The sequence below is a fragment of the Symphalangus syndactylus genome, chromosome 21 (assembly GCF_028878055.3).
Source record: "Symphalangus syndactylus isolate Jambi chromosome 21, NHGRI_mSymSyn1-v2.1_pri, whole genome shotgun sequence".
In the NCBI taxonomy this organism is placed as follows: domain Eukaryota; kingdom Metazoa; phylum Chordata; class Mammalia; order Primates; family Hylobatidae; genus Symphalangus; species Symphalangus syndactylus.
Genome location: NC_072443.2, coordinates 61026139 through 61045080, shown reverse-complemented (window position 1 = coordinate 61045080; position 18942 = coordinate 61026139). Strand labels below are relative to the sequence as shown.

At 36.8% G+C, this 18942-nt stretch overlaps 1 protein-coding gene across 6 annotated transcripts in view; it reads left to right on the top strand.

The window, feature by feature from the left end:
* The window catches only part of GRM7 (glutamate metabotropic receptor 7), an 879282-nt gene that overhangs the window by 536786 nt on the left and 323554 nt on the right, over positions 1-18942 (top strand). For all 6 annotated transcript variants that reach the window (XM_055260434.2, XM_055260432.2, XM_063630706.1 and 3 more), the window contains exon 5: positions 13604-13744. In XM_055260434.2, the coding sequence (XP_055116409.1) occupies positions 13604-13744 (141 nt within the window). The remainder of the gene's footprint in view (positions 1-13603; positions 13745-18942) is intronic.

Genomic DNA, 18942 nt, shown 5'->3' with positions numbered 1-18942 from the left:
ACTGTTGACTGTGTTTTGTTGTTGGAAACATCATGTCTGAGGCAAGACCATATTTATGATGTTGCCATATGGCTTTAATACCAAGTCCATCCCATTGCCCTCTCTAAAATACAGAGCATGAAGTACTCCTACTAATAGCACTCCACATTGAGATAAAAGCAAGGATTTCTATGTCTGAACCAATCTGGCAGCAGATTGAAGTTATATTTCTGCAACACCAATTACCTAGAAAAAAACTTTGAAAGAAAAAAATAAAGCATTAGTCATCATTTTAAACATTTCCAAATGTACTGTATATCACTTCCTCCAAAAACTTTTTGAACTCACCTTATTCGGAGTCAGGAATGTTTGCTTCTTAATGTGAAACTTCCATCATTGCGTCTCTATAACTTCTGAATCTCTTCCCTTTCTGTGAAAATTATATGTGTATGTCCTACTTCTTGGCCATTTCCCTGAGAACAGGATCCATATCTGACTTATCCCCACATCAATATTAGTTATGACCCTTACAGTTGTCAATGATAGACAAACATTGGGATTTGCCTAAGGTAAAAAAGGAGGGGTGTTGATTTATTATAAGAATAAATGGATGTCTTATAGAATCCAAGAGCAAGGAATATATCAAGGCCTTAGAAATGGATTGGAACCAGGTACTTGAACATTGTTAAAAATGTAAGACTCTTCTCCCTCAATGTCTTTTTTTTCTAGGACTCTAATTGACTCATCTCCCCATGCAAACTGAATTTTTCTACTTCTCAGCCTATGTGGCTGCTGTCAGCAACTCCTGAGTTTACATCTCTTCTATAAAGTGAGCAGTCCTGGTTGACAGGAATTGGTTATTTCCAGTTTCAGGTTACCAACGAAGAGAATCTGGTTGGCACAGATAAGGTTAGGTGCTCACTCCCAACCCAGTCAGTTGGTAACCATTACAAACCTATAAATGTGGAAGTGATTTCCTAGAAAACAAGATGTAGTTGTCTAAAAGTGTAAGAGGTCAGAGGTGAGGACAATTCACCTTTCCTATTATTGCACCTAATGCAGTGTCTCCCTCTCAGGAATATCTTAGTAACTCAGGTGGTGAGAGAATGAATATAATCTGAGTTTGCTGCTTGAACTTGATCCTACATGAAGACATTTATTTACATGAGCCATCTATTCTCATTTTTACACTTCTGCAAATATGATGTCTTAATATGCCAGAAAGACATGGAGAAATAACATACATCAAAATAGCATGTTTTAGAATGTTAGACAGTTCTTCTCAAACCTGAAAATACTTGCAAATAAAAGTGACCTTTGATGTGAAATTGTAAAATTTTATAAATACCAATTAAAGCTTCTCTAGGTGTCCAAAACACTTCTTCTTTTGATTTATATTTTCATGGGAATTCAAATACTAAGTGGTCATGCATTCATGACACTGGTATTATTTTCTTTGAGTTTTGTTTTCCTTTTTTTTTTTTTTAAGATTCTTTTTCCCCTCCCAGTCCTGCATATGAAAAGTTTTTCCTTCGAAAGGTTGCTTTTTTTTTCCCCTCAGTCATTAGGTGGTGGCTGAATCTGTGATTAGGAAGAAAATGAAATATCATTTTGGTAAAATTCCTTTTGAATTGTTAGAGATGTTTGATTATGTAAGTTTAGATGTTGAGCTCACTGAAAACTTCTGGCTGCTGAGACATTTTTAGACCAGAGTACAAAATGAAGATGGTAACCAGGCAACATGGTTCTTCTATAGTTATTAAAAATAAAACGTGAAGCTTCTACAATGCAGAATAATTCTCTGACAAGTTTGTCTGGCTTTCTTTCTGTCATTGCCTGGAAAAATGGGTAGGTCCCATTTGCTGAATTGATTAATAATTTATATGCACTAAATACATTATTCTGTAAGATTATGATTCTCGGACAGTTATATACACATGAAACTGATTATGATAATTTACTATAATTCCTTAAAAAATCCTCCTTAGACATTTCTAAGAAAACATATATTACAAATGTATAATTTTATTTATTGTAATAGATACAATATCCACGATCTATGGAAACATAAATTTCACCCTACATTCATTAGGATGACATCAAGCTGAAATAATCATATGTATAATCTCTATGTAGAAGAATATTACTCATTAAATCTTGGAAAGCTTTCATATAATAAATGATGACATTCAAAGAATGGCAACAAGATTCAGTCAACTATGGCAAAAGTACGTCCGTTATTTGATGTTTCCAAAGACATGTGAACATGTGATATTATCTGAGTAATTCTGATATATATATATATATATACACACACATTTTTACATATATATACACACATATGTATATATACACATATAAGAATGTATAGATGAGAACATATGTGTGTATATATGTGTATATATGTGAATATATTTGTATATATAAGAATATGTGTGTGTGTGTGTGTGGATGGATAGATAGATAGATAGATATGCTCAAATTAAGGGGACCTTGTCTCTCATGTTTCTGGTACTCCTTGGATGGCTCGTCCAGTGCTATGTGTAAAATGGATATATGAGTGATGAAATTGCACAGTCGTATAGAGTAGATATTCTTAACCCTGACAGCATGTCTGAATCACCCGGGAAGCTAAAAACATGGATGCTCAGGCCCAACAGTAGAATCTTTGATTCAGCTGGTCTGGTTTGGAGTCCAAGCAAAGGTAATTTAAAAAATTCTATACTGAATTCCAGTGTGTAGACCAGGGTGTAAACTGTTGTAGACATAAGTTTTCTGCATATACTTCCTCTATGTCAGGGATAAGTTCCTAGAAAGAGGGGCTGTATACAAATCTGTGGATTGTTACAGCACTGTCCTCGAGAGTAGCATTTGTAGGTAGGCATCAGGTCTTGACAAGCAGTCCTCTTATAATCTAAAGGCTGTCTTCTAAGAAATGCAGATCTCACTTGGGAATTCCCTGGTAGATTCTTGGTGATTGGTTTAGATTTCTCATGATCTTCTCCAGCTAGTTAATTAGGCTGACAGCCTTTCTGGGAACTAACCATCAGGCTTCTTCCTGGAAGTTGAGAAAGAAATGAAATTAAGATGAGATATTGGAGTTCAGGCAACAGAGAAAAGAAATTCTGATGGAAGACTGATCCTTTGAGGCCTGGCTTTTATAAAAAGGAGTTTAAAATATAATGCCTTGGAATCTACCAGTCCTACGGTAAGTGTTCAACCACTGTTGGCAGCAGGAGTACAATACCAAGATGTGTGCTCCGTGGAATTTAGCATAGGCAAATAACAACTGTGTGTTCCAGATACTCTCCCTTTAAGATCTTGTCCATCTCTTCCAACAGGAAGCATCTTGTTGGCCCAGTTGGAGATCATAGAAAGTTCTGAACTCTTTTGAGTCCTATATAAAAAAAAAAAAAAAATTAATGCAAACAAGATTAAGCCAATGACACTCTATATATAATCAATAAAAAATGTTTGCAATACACCCTATTGGTCTTGGTTTTCTTGATAGACAATCTCTAACACCTACCATATTTCTTTTATGAAGATACTGAACATATGATATCAAGCTAAAGCACCATGTGTTTTTCTTTAGTGTCTTCAAGAGAGCATATTGAACTGGAACTTCTATGAGAACCACAGAACAGTACACTTATGTTCAATAGCTAAAATCCATGCAAAGCATTTAAACCAAAGCTCTGGGCACAGTAGTCACCTACACAGTAGGAGATTGTGTTGCCATTAATTAATTTAAATGTTTCTATCTGAAAATACCACTTTATGTACAGTAAATTTTCAGGAATAATTTCTTGAAAATATGTCATATCGAGGATAGTATATAAGTTGTATGTTTTAAAAAGTCAGAAGAATATTAGCTTTTTAAAGCACTAAGCTAGAAAGAGGCTGGAGACCAGGTTTGTTAAGACTGATTATCATGATTGATTATTATTTTATTTATTTTTATAATTGACACATAATACTTGTACATATTTTGGGGTACATAGTATATTTTGATACACATATGCAGTGATCAATCAGTAATTAGCATATTCATCAGCTCAAACATGTATCATTTGTTTGTGTTGGTTGGGAAGATTCAAAATTGTTTATTGATGTCTGCTATGGTTGTAGATGCAGGGAGTGGTGACATGAGTATATTTACTATACCTACTTTGGATAGTTATAAATAATAGATTTATAGATTACATTTGTAAAAGTTAGGTGTGTTTAGAAATAGTAATTAAGTTATCTTGGAGAATAATGGCTCTTCTACAAAATTTTACTGTTTGCAAAAGACTGAATATTGTATCGAATCAGCATTTATTTTGGAGAGATATATTTTATATACATATTTTTTGTTTTATGTTGCATGTGTCTGTGTTTTGCTTTATAGATGTATAGGGAATTAAAAAACATGAATGAGCTAAAAATAAAATATCGCTCATCATCTATTCATCAAATCATCTAATATCAACAGTAGGTTATCACATCATCTAATATGTCAACAATGTGTTATTAGTATTGATAGTGACATTCATTGTTACTATTGACATTGATATTAGATAATATAATGAATATTATATATGTAATATTATATATATAATAGTAATACTATCAAAGTATTTTTAACTTTTAAAATATAACATAAAAACACAAATTTTTTTGGCTCCTAGCATACACTTTTGAAAACTTTCTGTAGTCTGATGGTTGCATACTACTTCAACACATGTATTTAATCATGTGTTTTGGGGACATTTGCAGTGGTTTTACATTTTCATTGTTCTAAATAGTGCTCAAATGATTATCCTTATAACTACTTTTAAAAGAATCTATCGGCCGGGCGTGGTGGCTCACGCCTGTAATCTCAGCACTTTGGGAGGCTGAAGTGGGTGGATCACGAGGTCAGGAGATGGAGACCATCCTGGCTAACATGGTGAAACCCCATCTCTACTAAAAATACAAAAAATTAGCCAGGCATAGTGGTGGGTGCCTGTAGTCCCAGCTACTCCGGAGGCTGAGGCAGGAGAATGGCATGAACCCAGGGGGCGGAGCTTGCAGTGAGCCGAGATCACACCACTGCACTCCAGCCTGGGCAACAGAGCGAGACTCTGTCTCAAAAAAAAAAATAAAAATTATTAAACATACATAAAAATAGAATCATATAATCAAATCACGTGAATTGAAAACCCAGTTTCAAACATTATCAATATTTTGCTATTAGGCTTAAACTTTCTCTCCTGAATTTTTGTTGTGATGGGGCATTTTAGATCAAATCTGAGACATTATGTCTTCTTAACTAAAATATTTTAGCATATATCTCTAACTGATGGGAACCTATTCTTTATATCACCATGCTATTCCCATATCTGGTAAGATTAATAATTTTTAAAATCACCTAGTGCTTTAAATGCCTTTTCAAAAATGCATATCCTTTTTCCACTAGGATAAATACCTTGAAACATGTTGCTAGTTCAAAAAATTTGCACATCTTTTATGGCTTTGGATATATGTTGGCAAGTGCCAATATGTATTGCAGTCAAGATTGCACAATTTAGTGTGACAATTACACTCATTGTTAGTAGAGGGAAAAAAGATATGAAAATATGGGATGTCATTAAAACAACATAGTGTGGAAGGAGGAAGGGTAGAAAGGCAAGAGATTAGAAAGGCAAGAAATTATGCCAACAACAATAAAAACCCAAGCCTGGAAGTAGTGTTGTAATACCTGTGAGGGATCAGTGCTCTTGAGTAAAACCCTACCACATTTCTGCACAGAACATTTAACCACTAAGGCAGGGGTTCAAATTGGCATTGCCATGAGGTGGGGTAGAAGGAAAGATAGCAGGAGCCTCCATCGTTCGCTTATTTACCACCCATTCCACACCCTATGGAAGCAGCCTGTGGCCTCCATGTAGATGCCTCTTCAAGTCTCACGTCCTAAATCATCCACTAGAGGAATGGTCATTTTATGTTTCATCTCTACTGACCTGTGCATCCTGAGCAGCCTCACAACAATATATATGTGGACCATTAAGCTCACATGACTGCACTTAGCATAGGAGAATGATAAGAGGCTTTCAAGGGTAGAGGGTTGTTACTTTACAGTGCCTGAAACTGATACTAAAACTGTTTACCTTAACAAAAGGAAAGGAACCTGCATTTACTGAACAATTTTAAAACGTTGGTTTATCCTTCATATTGAAAATTTTAAAAATCATCTGTAAGGTAGGTACTACTATCCTTCATTTATAGATGAGGAAAAGTAGGTGCCACTTTAAGTCTTATTTGGAATATGTGAAGTCATGAATGAATGAAATAATAAGCAAATTAAAATGTATAGTTTGATAACAAAACAAAAGTGGCAGAAATGTAAGTGATAGGCTTAGCACAAGACAAGTTAAATAAGATAGCCAGTAGTTGGCAGAGGCAGGATTCAAATTCATGTCTATCTGACTGCAAAGTGAGGCTTTTAAGAGCTGAATATTTCATGTATAGTTCCTAGTGTTAAAGTGCAAAGTTTCTTAAATTTTTTGTTATTGTTCTCTCTCTCTCTTTTCCTCACATGTGTGTCTGAGATAATTTTCTATTAAGTTAGCTTACATTTACACACTTACATGATAGACACTGTTCTAAAAACTGCATAATCAGCACATCCAATAGTTACAACAATCCTATGAAGTCTATATTATCATCATCCCCATTTTATGAGTTGAGAAACTTAGACTGGTTCACCCATTTACTCAAGGTCATCTAGCTAGCAAGTGTCAAAGCTAGGAATTGAACCCTAGAATTCTAGTTTCAGAGTCTGTTTTTAGCCATTAAACTATCAATTTAATATGTATTGTTTATATCCATATTTATTCCCATATGAGTATATTCAGATTACATAAATGCCCTTCTGTTTCCCAAGCAGTTTAAAGAAATAAAAAATGACAGGCACTCTGGTATTATATAATATGCAACAGCCCTTTGGAGACATTTTGTGCAATAACATTGCAGACATTATTTCCTCTACCTCATCCATAAACACTTCCCGTGAGATTTTTGTTCTTTGTGGAATATTTTTGTTGCAATAATTCTTATTTGTTTTCTCAAAAATAATGGCTAGTTTCCACCTCTCTCATCAATAGACACACCAAATAATTTGTGGGTGCATCTGAGAGCCTAGACTCCTCTCATTAGATCAGTAATGATCTTTTAGCCAAGTCGATTTACATGTCTTTAACTTCAGTTTACATCAGTTAATATTGATAGGAACTGGAATTGGGAAGGAGAACCAAGTCTCTGGCCTCCAGGACCTCAAAGATTCTCAAGAGAGGCAGACAAAAAACTGACACCTGTAACACTGCGCAAGTGCTAGCGGGGCTACCTGCGGAACATGTCCTGAGAACACAGCACATGGCATAGAGTGAAGGGTGCAGGACAGCCAATTCCTACAACCATGCAAAATTCCTCATTTTGCAGGCAGAAAACCCAAATGCGCTTGCTGTGGTTGAATCCATGCAGTGCTTCCTCATATTTCTTTTGGGATTATATGTTAAATTCCTAACTAAGGTTCAACTTGATCATTTTCCAAATATCCAACTGGTTGCTGTTTATTAGACAATTATTAAAAGCACATTGTTTTGCTAGTGATTTGAAATACTACCTTTATTCTCCACTACATTAAATTCTCATGTGCAATTGAGTCTAGTTCTGGACTTTCTGTTCTGTTCCAATGATAAATTGATTTCTTTGTGTGCCAAGACTACTCTTTTTCAATAATAGTGAATTTAAAATCTGAATTTAAAATCTTCTGGAGCTTGCTCTCCTTTTTTTCACTTCCTTCCCCCAAACTACCAAACACTCATGTATACTTGCTCTTCTTTTTCAGCATTCTCTTGGTCCTGATATTTTTCCGTACGAACTTTAAAAGCAACTTGTCTATCTCTAGGCAAGAAAAGTTTGTGTTTTTATTGAGATCACATAAAATCTATAAATTAACTTGAACGGAATTGACGTAAGTGAAAGCTTCAAATTTTCCTGAAAGACAAAAGCCCTGATAAATGGAAAGATATCACTTGTTCTTGGATATTCTCTTTTTTTTAGGGGGGGGTGGGGTAGCTATTTTAATTGTGCTCTTTTTCACTGTGTCTCTAAGTGATTATTGTTTGTGTATATAAAGATGGATCATCTCTCTGTGTAAATTTTATATCCTACTGCTTTCCCAACTTCTCTGTTTTGTGTTTGTTTGTTTTGTTTTGTTTTGTTTTGTTTTTGAGATGGAGTCCTGCTCTGTCGCCCAGGCTGGAGTGCAGTGGTGGGATCTTGGCTCACTGCAACCTCTGCCTCCTGGGTTCAAGCAGTTCTCCTGCCTCAGCCTCCCAAGTAGCTGAGAATACAGGCACATGCCACCACGCCCGGCTAATTTTTTGTATTTTTAGTAGAGACAGGGTTTCACCATGTTGGCCAGGATGGTCTCGATCTCCTGACCTTGTGATCTGCCTACCTCAGCCTCCCAAACTGCTGGGATTACAGGCATGAGCCACTGTGCCTGGCCAACTTCCCTGTTTTTAGTAGCTTTTTCAAGGATATATTCTTAGAGGCCTGAAATAGTATTTCTCATTTCAGTGAAGTTTTTAGATTACTCAAATTGCCGCAAAGGCACATTAGAGAGATGCGTTTCTCAGTGGTGGGAAGCTCGTGTCCACCCTGACAACCACGTACAGCTCAAAAATGAGAAATGTAGCCTAGGTTAAAGGCAGTCGGGTGATGAGGAAATACTGTAAGCTGAAGATCTCAGGCCTAACTAAAGGGAATAGCTATTTTTTGAACACATGGAGTTGGGGTTCGCTGTTACTAGATCTTCTAACTTTATAAGCAAAACTAGAAATCTGGACTTTCAAGTAAAATCTTCTGGCTTTGAAGCTGATTGTAAAAATATTTTGGGGCTGGGCACGGTGGCTCATGCCTGTAATCCCAACACTTTGGGAGGCCAAAGCAGGTGGATTGTTTGAGCCCGAGGGTTTGAGACTAGCCTATGAAACATGGTGAGATTCTATCTCTACAAAAAAAAATACAAGAATTATCCAGGCATGGTGGTGCCCACCTGTGGTCCCAGCTACCCAGGAGGCTGAGGTAGGAGGATCACTTGAGCCTGGTGGGTTGAGGCTGCATTGTGCCATGTTTGAGCCACTGCACTCCAGCCTGGGGACAGAGAAAGACTGTCTCAAAAAAAATAAAAATACATATATATATATATATATATATATACACACACACACACACACACACAAATACACACATACACACAAAATCACCACACACACACACATTTTGTGGCAAAAGAGAAAGGACGAGACAAGTCTATATGTTAAATATGCCCTACAAGCCACCACTTTGTGACATCTGAGAACAATATTATCATTTGGACCAAAGAGAAGCTAGGAAGGTGTACCAAAACAGGATTTTTTATTTACTAAGGCGTATTCCTTTCCTAAGGATAACATAAAAAATGGCTACAAACTTGGTGCTTTAAAACAATAGAAATTTATTCTCTTATGGTTCTGGGGGCCAGAAATCCAAAGTCGAGGTTTCAGCTGGGGCCACAGCCCTCTGAAGGCTCTAGGCAGAGTAGCCTTCCCTGTTTCTTACAGGTTCCGCTGGTTCCAAGCATTCCTGGGCTTGTGGCTGCAATACCCCATCTGTGTTTATCTTCACATCTCCTTCTCGCCTTCTCCTGTATGTCTCTCTTCTGTATGTATCTTATAAGGGCTCTTGTCATTGGATTTACAGCACTCATGAATAATCCAGGATCATCCCATCGAGAGATCCCTAAATTAATTTTATTTGTGATAGAACTTATTACTATACAATATTAACATATTTTCCAAATAATGTCATATTCACAAGTTTGGGGGGTTAGGACATGGATATTTTTTAAGAGCCAAATTTAAACCACTGCCATAGGTTATATTATAGAAATATAAAAGGGCATGAAACAACTATGTAGGGTTTAAAAATAGTTATAACGTTACCACCCAATCAAGAATACTAGCAGAAGGATAGATGCCCCAACACTCTGTTTCTGTCCACCATATGTCTGTCTCCTCTCTTGTACCACCAGAAATAATCTATTTTTTTAGAATATCCTACTTTTACTGTAATAGTTTCAATGTTTTTCTTTGTAGTTGAACCACATATGACTGCCTCATTAAACAATGTGGCTTATTTCTGCCCAATTTTGAACTTTATGTGACATAAATGATACTGAATGCATTCTTTCATTCCTGATTTGCACATTTGTTATGAGATTCATATGTGTTTTTGTGAACAGCATTTTTTTTTCTGTGTACTTCATAGGCATTTGGGTTGTTTCAGATTTTAGTTATTACAGATATTACCATGCTACACATTCTTGAATGTATATTGTGGTGCATGTGTATAAACTTTCTCTAGTGCATGTACCTAGCAGTAGAATGGCTGGTCTTTTAAGAATGCACATTAACAATGTTAATAGATAATGCTGACCTATTTTTCAAAATTTTTATACTTATTTGGACTCTCAGCAACAGGGAATTCCCTGTTTCTCACCCTAATCAATGCTTCTCTCTTCTCTCCTCTTGCCTGCATCGCCTCTTTTCCCTTTTCTTTCTCCTCTCTCTTTTCTCTCTCTCCCTCCCTCCCTCCCTGTTGTCATTTCCTTTTGTTCTTTTTATTAATTGCTTCATTCACTGATTCTATTAGTGTCGTATGCCCAAGATGTGCTAGGAGCTTTATTTTTCTGAATCATTGGGCCATTATTCCTAAGAAGGAAGCAGACCCTCTGTGTATAGGCTGGTGAAATGAAGCCTTGGGTGCCCCCTGGCACTTAGGTCAACAGGGGTGTTCTAATCTCCAACACATGACTAGTGTTGAGAAGGCAGCCATCAGGACTCCTGGTCACTTTCTGATGCCTCAGGAAGCGCCATCAATATCTGTCAGCTCCCATTATCCTGGCAGAGCAGGCAGCTGTGTCCTCTGACCCCCTCTTCACATTCTGATAGGTTTCCCTTCGCACTACACACTTGCAAGAGCTTTTTCTGTCTCTCGCCTGGAAAGGTCACTTCCCAAACAGGACGCCTGGGATAAATTATGTTTCTATTGTTTTGCACTCTCTTGTCTCAGCCACCAATTTCAAGGGGTGTTTGAGGGCAGCAACCCAGTTAAAAGAGGAAAGAACCAGATTGGTATGGTCTTAACACCAGCTAAAGTCCATTTCATTTTCTCTCTGTTGCTCTAAGTTTACTTTCAAGATTACAGGAATATTGCTCAACATGTAACCAATGGGGCATTTGCTTCAGAAGCACCTGGAGATTAATTTTTGAAATTAAATTTATCTGTCTAATAAAAGGAACAATTTCATAATAAAAATACCATCTGCCCCGTATAAAAGAATTATCTTTCTCCTTTAACATGACTCTGATTCTGTTTCCAGTGAACCAAAACTCTGGTTTTGGTGCCTTGGTTTACATTTAAATACCTGACAATTAACTAATAGTAATGGGATATGTGTTAGATTACTTTTCTTCTTGGCTCTAGTAGAAAGTTTGGAAAAAAATCTCAATTCACTATGACACACACACACACACATAATTATATTAATAGAGTTATTCTAATTTCTCCTTCTACCCCTGACTTTCCCTCTGTTCCACCTTGGTAACTGTAGATCTTGTATTGGACAGCCTATTCCTAAAACAAGATAGGTAGAATCTTTAGGTTGCAGGAACTATAATGACAGACCAAGAGTGATGGCTTGATGACTTCAGCCAGAGGGAAAACTTTAAACCATTCTGTATCAGAAGCTCCGTAGCCATTAATAAAGAAGAGCTATAGTGTGTGCCTAACCCAGAGAGCTGCCAAGTATATTCCAAGGCATTGTAAATACATGGCTACAACAAGATCTCTCTTAAAAACTTAAGTCTCTCGTGGACAATTTTATTCTTTGTGAATGAAATTGAATAGAGGCAAACTTCAAGACTTAATTTATTTTTTGCCCTAGCTTATAAGAATAAACAGACTCTTAGATCCTGAAAGAATCTGACTCAGCTAAGAGGAGGCAAGTCAGCAAGAAGTAACTAAATGGAATAGTATCCATTTGACCTCCGCTTCTGCTGCTCTGAATTGTCTGAGAGGAGCTCCGTTTTTTGAAACTGGCTTTGGCTCAGGACTATCAGACTGTGTAGTAGGTTTTACCGTTTTGATTGACTTATCCATTCCAATACCTGAACGCATGATTGTTTTGCTCTTCTACCTGTCGAACCACCCAGTTGCCCTGTGGAATCAATAGCTGATACAGTAAGTTGTTGATGGAGCATCTAGTAGAGAAAGAGAGGAAGTGGCTTGGTAAGTGGGCCATGGAAGAGCTTCATAGCAGTAGTTGTTGACCGTTAGTAGCTAAGAGAATCTGCTAGGGAACTTGAAAATAATAATAATAATAATGAGACTCAGATACTGCCTACCTCAATGAGCTGGACTCTGTATTCTTTATCAGCTCTCCAAATGATTGCAATGCCCACCAAAATGTGAGACTCACTGCGCTATAGCATGGGTGTCAGAAACCAGGGTCTGGAATTAGGCAGATGTGGGTCCAAATTCTTCTCTAAGCCTTCATTTTTAACTTTAGAGTATGGATCTGGGACTACCTACTTCCTTTGGTTGATGTGACATTTTATGAGAAAATGTACATAAAATACTGCTTATTTTTGTAATTGTAATGATTATTCCATTTTTATGGCCTTACAGATAAGGGAAAACTTTGAATAATTTAAGTATTCTGGAAGTAAGTCCATATTTTTTCCTATGGTTCTTGATCATAGCACTCAACTTCATAAGTTTCCAAAATTTTTCCATTGTCACAAACAAGATGCTGTGGGGGAAGGAGATGGTGTAGTCTTCATTGTTGCAGGTGGATTGAAGGAAAATCGTATAGGTTAAGTATGTACCTGCTCTTGGTTCCGTGACTGAGTGTGATTCATAGATTTAGGATTTGAGCCTAGGCCTTGGGACACTGAATCCAATCTCTTTTTCCACTCTGACTCTTCCAAGATCTTATGACCCCATATGAACATTTAAAGTCACACTGTCCTAAAGAGGAAGCTAGAGAGTTCCTGGCCTCCTCGTCCCTGCTTATCTGGACACTCTTTATACATTGAGGTTTATATTGGACTCAGTTCACCTACAACCTCTTCAAAAACTTTTCCTCCTAATTTGACTAGAAAGTCAATTACAGAATAGGATATTGCCAAGTGAAAGGAGGTTCTTAAAATAATATTCATGGATCAGGAGCTGACATGGTTAGGGATGCAGAATGTGGCATAATGGTTGACCTTAGGCGTGTTACTATTTCTTATAACTCTGTTTTCTCACCTGCAAATGGAAATTATGCTAGTAACTACCTACCTGTCAGACTGAACTAGGAATTTAGTCATAGATTAATGCAATTGGAATATTTTTCCTCCTTCTGTTAATTTTTTTTTTTGGTTGACACACAAGAGGATCCAGTTCACTGAAACAAAGAAAAAAAAAAAGTCACTTTTATTTTTATTTCTGAATGTGCCAGCAGTGTGCCCTGCAAGCACTGACCTTTTCGTTTAACTCTGTGTAGGGTTTGATGCCTACTTTACGTCCCGTACACTTGAAAACAACAGAAGAAATGTATGGTTTGCCGAATACTGGGAGGAAAACTTCAACTGCAAGTTGACGATTAGTGGGTCAAAAAAAGAAGACACAGATCGCAAATGCACAGGTAATTTAATTCTCGTTGTCCTTCTCCTATTACTGTACGTGGCTAGCACTGAAATGTCTGCATAGCTGACAGAAGGAAGCTTGGCTGGAGACAAATTGAAAAAGTAAATTAAATTTTACTAGACTGTTCAGAAAATGGAACAGGAGCATACATCTTGCAGGACAAAAGACGTACAGACAAGAATGTATTATTTTCTGCCTGTCTATCTAGCAGTAATTGACATTTTCAGTGATTCTTTGAATTCAGAAGGGGTCATGTTGCTTTGAATCCTCTTGTTCAGTTCCAGCCAGGAGTATGAAGTCATTTTCACATAGACAAAAATCTCTGACAAATCCCATGCCATTGCCGGATTTAACTGTTACCATGGACCGTATACTTGATTAAGGAAACAGAGTGATTGGGTTTAGAATAATGAAAATCCCAAATGATTTTCATTGACGTCTAAGTTAATCAGTTATCTACTATTTAAAATATTCACAGTTCTTTATATGTAACTTTGCAAATGAAAAATATCTGTGAATAAGTCGGAAGAAAAATCACACATTCATTCATTTATTCACTCACAAATATTTACTGAGTGACTCCTTTTTGCTATGCACTGTGCTAGGCATTGGGGATCTGGTGGTGAGCAAACTAAGTGAGAATCCTCCCTCTACGTTGCCAAGAGTCTGGTGGAAGGAATTTGACTTTATTCCAGTGATCTCACGAACGAATTCATAATTACAAACTGCAATCCATGTTCTGAGTGTTATGAGGGCATAGGAAGTTTACTCATGTTGAAGGTAGAAGCTGTCTCAAAAGACTCTTTTGAGAGAATGATGCTTGGGTCAAGATAAAATGAAGGAATGGACATTGGCTGGTTACGGAAGGAAAATAAGTTGGAGAATTCTGATTAAACATGGTAAATGGCTTGCAGTAGGAGAATTTTTGTGTTTCTGAGGATGTGAAAAACAGAAAAAACATGACTGAAGTACACAGAACAGAGAGAATGTGTGAGCCAAGCCTGCAGGTGTAGAGAGATGGTCCAGAACTAAGTCATTTTAGGATGTATGTAGGACTTGGCTTTTATCCTAAGAGCCGTGGTAACCATGGAAGGGTGTTACACAAGGGTATGACATGATCTACCATCTTATCAACTAGACCTCTTTAAACAGCAGCCTTTACAATTTGTAATGATGACCTTCAGGTATAATAAGATAATAAGGCTAAAATGTTTTATGTATGATCAAGAAAGACACCTTCATGTGGGAAACAGTTCTTCCTCTAGTCTATCTTTGTAATGTAGCTGTTTGAATACCGGTCACCCACATGTTGTAGATTAATCCCCTCAACAAGCATCTATTAATCAAGTAATACATGGTATCAGGAACATCATGAAGTCTCTGAGGGTGCTTAAGTGTAGTCTCAAGGAGTTTTCTGTGAAAAAGGAGAAATGAACAAGATATGACTAGAAACATGAATAAAAATAATGCTATAAAATCAGTATGATGCATATATTAAAGGTATCATTCAGTCAACTGGAATATTGGATCAACCGTATTCTCTAGACCATGCAGTATAACAGTAGTTCAGAGATATGGTCCCTAGAGTACTGGGGGAAAAGGGAAAATATTAATTTAATATTGGCTAGACCTAGGCGACACAAAGCTTTCAAGTGGAAACTGAAAAAATTAGCTTGATATCTGGATAATTTGTCTATATGTCAGGGTACATTCAAGTGCACCAGAAGTATGTAGATGATTGATGACAGTTTTCATGGGTTCTTTCTGACATTTGGTGTTCTGTAGAGTGTCTGGAAGGTGGAATCGATTGATAGATGTTAGGATTGTCCCAGTCTGAGTCCACACCTCTGACTTTTATGAGCTTAAACACAGGCTGGTTTATCTGGAGCCATGCTTTAGGGCTGATCATTGAGAATTTGGGTTTATACAAACTAGTAAGGTCATTATGCAAGCCTCTACCTTACAAAAATGGAAATAGAAGTGTTTGTGTCTTCCTAACTAACATGCTTCTTCCATGTGAATATTTATAATCGCATTCACTAAATTATCAGTGTACCCAAATTATTTGTATATTCTCACCTTCCTTTTTCCTTCCTCATCACTTTCTTTGTGATGAGCTGTACCATATGGAATGGAGGTAGATACTGTTACCATTACCGTATCTCTTACTCTTCCACCTATTGATATGGTGGTCGTATTTTGTTTGTTTTTCTTATCCTTCCTTTTTCCAAATCCAACCATATGTAGATCTTTCTTTGATAGTCTTCCAAAAAATACTATTAAAAAAATCTTTACATTTAAGTATACTTCAGTTTGGAAGTGATGAATCAGTGGGAAAGGTAACCTGGTTGCATGCTTTGGTAACTAGATTTTAAAACACTAGAACAGGCATATTAGAAAGGACACCCAGATGAGTAGGCTAGCTGAGTAGTCTGGCACTGAGGATCTGCACTGTGAATACAATGAAGGTTTTTATCTGAGGACTGTAGAACATAGCCCCCTTCACAGAGCTCTCTGTGACTTGGCTCTGCTAAAGAAAAAGGAAGTCTTAATATAACATTCACTCTTAAGATGTGAGCACAAATTAAAATGTAGACCTTTTTTTTTTCTTTTGGGCTGGGTAGCCTCTTTAGCCATACTCAACTGTATTTGTTATATATTAGCTGCAAGTAGACCAACACTGAATCAGCCATTTGACAAGTTTTAAAGATGAGGAATGAGACCCATACTATTTGGAGAGAGCAAATTCCTGAGGTCAGTGTATAATGAGTTCTAGAATCACAAGAAAATGCAAAGTCATGAGAGGAATAATAATTATTGAAAAATATTCATTAAGAAACATGAGATAAGGTGTTCATACTTCATAATTTTACTTGGGGCTAGATGTGCAGAATTCTTATAGAAAATGACCTGAACAACTCTGTAATCTTTATTTCTGTAAATTATCCATATTCACTTAAAGTCTTAAAGCAAGGGATTTTATCACATTCTTTAGTATTTCAAGAACATCCCCACTTTCCTTGATACCAAATCCCAGGATGTGACAATCTGAGAGCTAGACATTCTTCCTCTTACCTTCCTTCGGAGTAGCCTAATAACCATTGATATAGATCAGGCATTCGCAGTGAGCCATCCTGCTCATGGGATATGTTGGCTGTAATCACTCAGCGTGAAATGCAGTTCAGCAAGTATGTGGTTGTCCAAGCTATCACAGAAAACACAACTTCCATTTGACAGCATTAATGCCATTCATGCTACTTCATAGAAGAGCTATGTTTTCTTGTGGAGACAGTGCTAGCTATACACATAGTCATCTCTTCTAGAGAGTTCGCCACATACCGTTTGTCATTTGCAGGCAGAAAGATCAGATGTGATTTTTTTCTGGGTTGTATTTATGTTCACCTACCCACAGCCCACCAGCTGAGTGTGTTCACCCTTGAGACTTGCCAGGATGCTGCTGGCACAAAGACCAGTTTAGAGTATGACCTCTTTGGGAATAATATGTTTCAGTGGAGATACTAAGAGTCAATGAAAGAGGGAACATTACACAAATGAAGTGACACTCTGCAAAAAGAGATTGAGGCCATCTTGGGGTCAGGAACATTATACCACAGTGGTTAAGAAACCATTGGTTTTGGAATCAAAAAGATCTAAGCTTCTGTTCTAAAGACACCCATAACCACACATGCCTGTGAGAGCTTGGATAACATGTTTTTAACCTCTCAAAGCCATTTCTTATTTTTGAAGTGAGAATAGTAAAACTTTACATTCAAAATTGTTGAGTGGATTAAATGAGACAATTTAAATAAAGGGTCTGAAATTTTACTAGCACATAGTAGTAGCTAACAATGGAAATTTTCTGTTGTTCTGGGCTGAATTCAGTGGCCTATGAGGAATTCATAATGATCCTTTTGTCTGTGTCACTCCTTAGAGATCAGGATGTATATCAACTCCAATAAGAAAACAAGTACATAAGTATAGACAAGAATATTTTCTGGGGTGCACACTATAGGATGATGTATTGAGTATCAAAGAGTTTGCAGACAGGTGTCATACAATGTTATGAGTGAAACATGAAGCTCAAGGCTTAAGGAATTTTGGTGCTTTAACACAGAGTGTGTGTCCAAGGCCCAATGACATTTGGACACACACTGTGCATTATAGAGAGCATCATATTCCAAAGTTTTCTCATTTTCTTCTGAGGAGCTGTGTCCTTACATAGCTAATGGCATCCCCAAGATTGTAACACTCAGCATCTCATATCCCAACGTTTGCTCATCTTCTTCTGAGAAGCTGTATCCTTACGTGTCTAATAGCATCAAATATCTTAACTCCCAAATGGATTTTTTAAACTAAGGAGGAGGTTCTGAGAACCTGAATATGTTTGCCTATGACTGGGCAACATCTTATGGCTTATCAGTCGTAACTCATGACTTACCCAGAACATTTGTCTAACTAATATCACTGTTCTATGAAATGCCACTTGGTGAATACTGATTCATTAGCGTTACCTCCTTGCTGAAAAGCAGGAACTCAGCATTTACAAATCCATCATCTGATGATGGGACAATTTAACGTTCAGAGATTTGTTTTTCTTTTGAGATGACAGAAGATGAATAAATTGGTGACATATTTTTTTGTAACAAGCCTTCATATCTCATTGCTAGTGCTTTCAAGTCACACAATAAGCAAATTCAGTTTTGATTTGTGTCCCTAATCAACCCCTGTTTACTGTGGAAAGATATCAAGGGCTACAGAGTGTACTCTGATAAAGGTCTACATTTTGGAAGGTCAGAATTCTTAGGCTGCGTTTTTCTTTACACCTCACTTCTCAGAGCTAATAGTTTAAGTCCTCTTTTCAGTGGAGCTAATAAAAAGACTGTTGATAAACGCTGTTAATGAATAAACCATGTATTTCTTAAGTCTTTTATTTTTACCAGGACCCAGGCTCATTAGAGCCTATATAATTTGTTAAAAAGACTATCAAGACAAAGGAATTACACTTAAAGTCAAGTGCTCAGAATATATGTGCAGAAATAATTGATGATTATACTTATCAGTTTTTATACTCAGTGTCATTTTATTATTCTATTCTGAATTGACCTTTAATTGTCACAAAGATGTTTTATTGCAGCACCTAATTTACTTAACATGATTGAGGAATCCACAACAAAATGTTATAGATAAATAATGTCT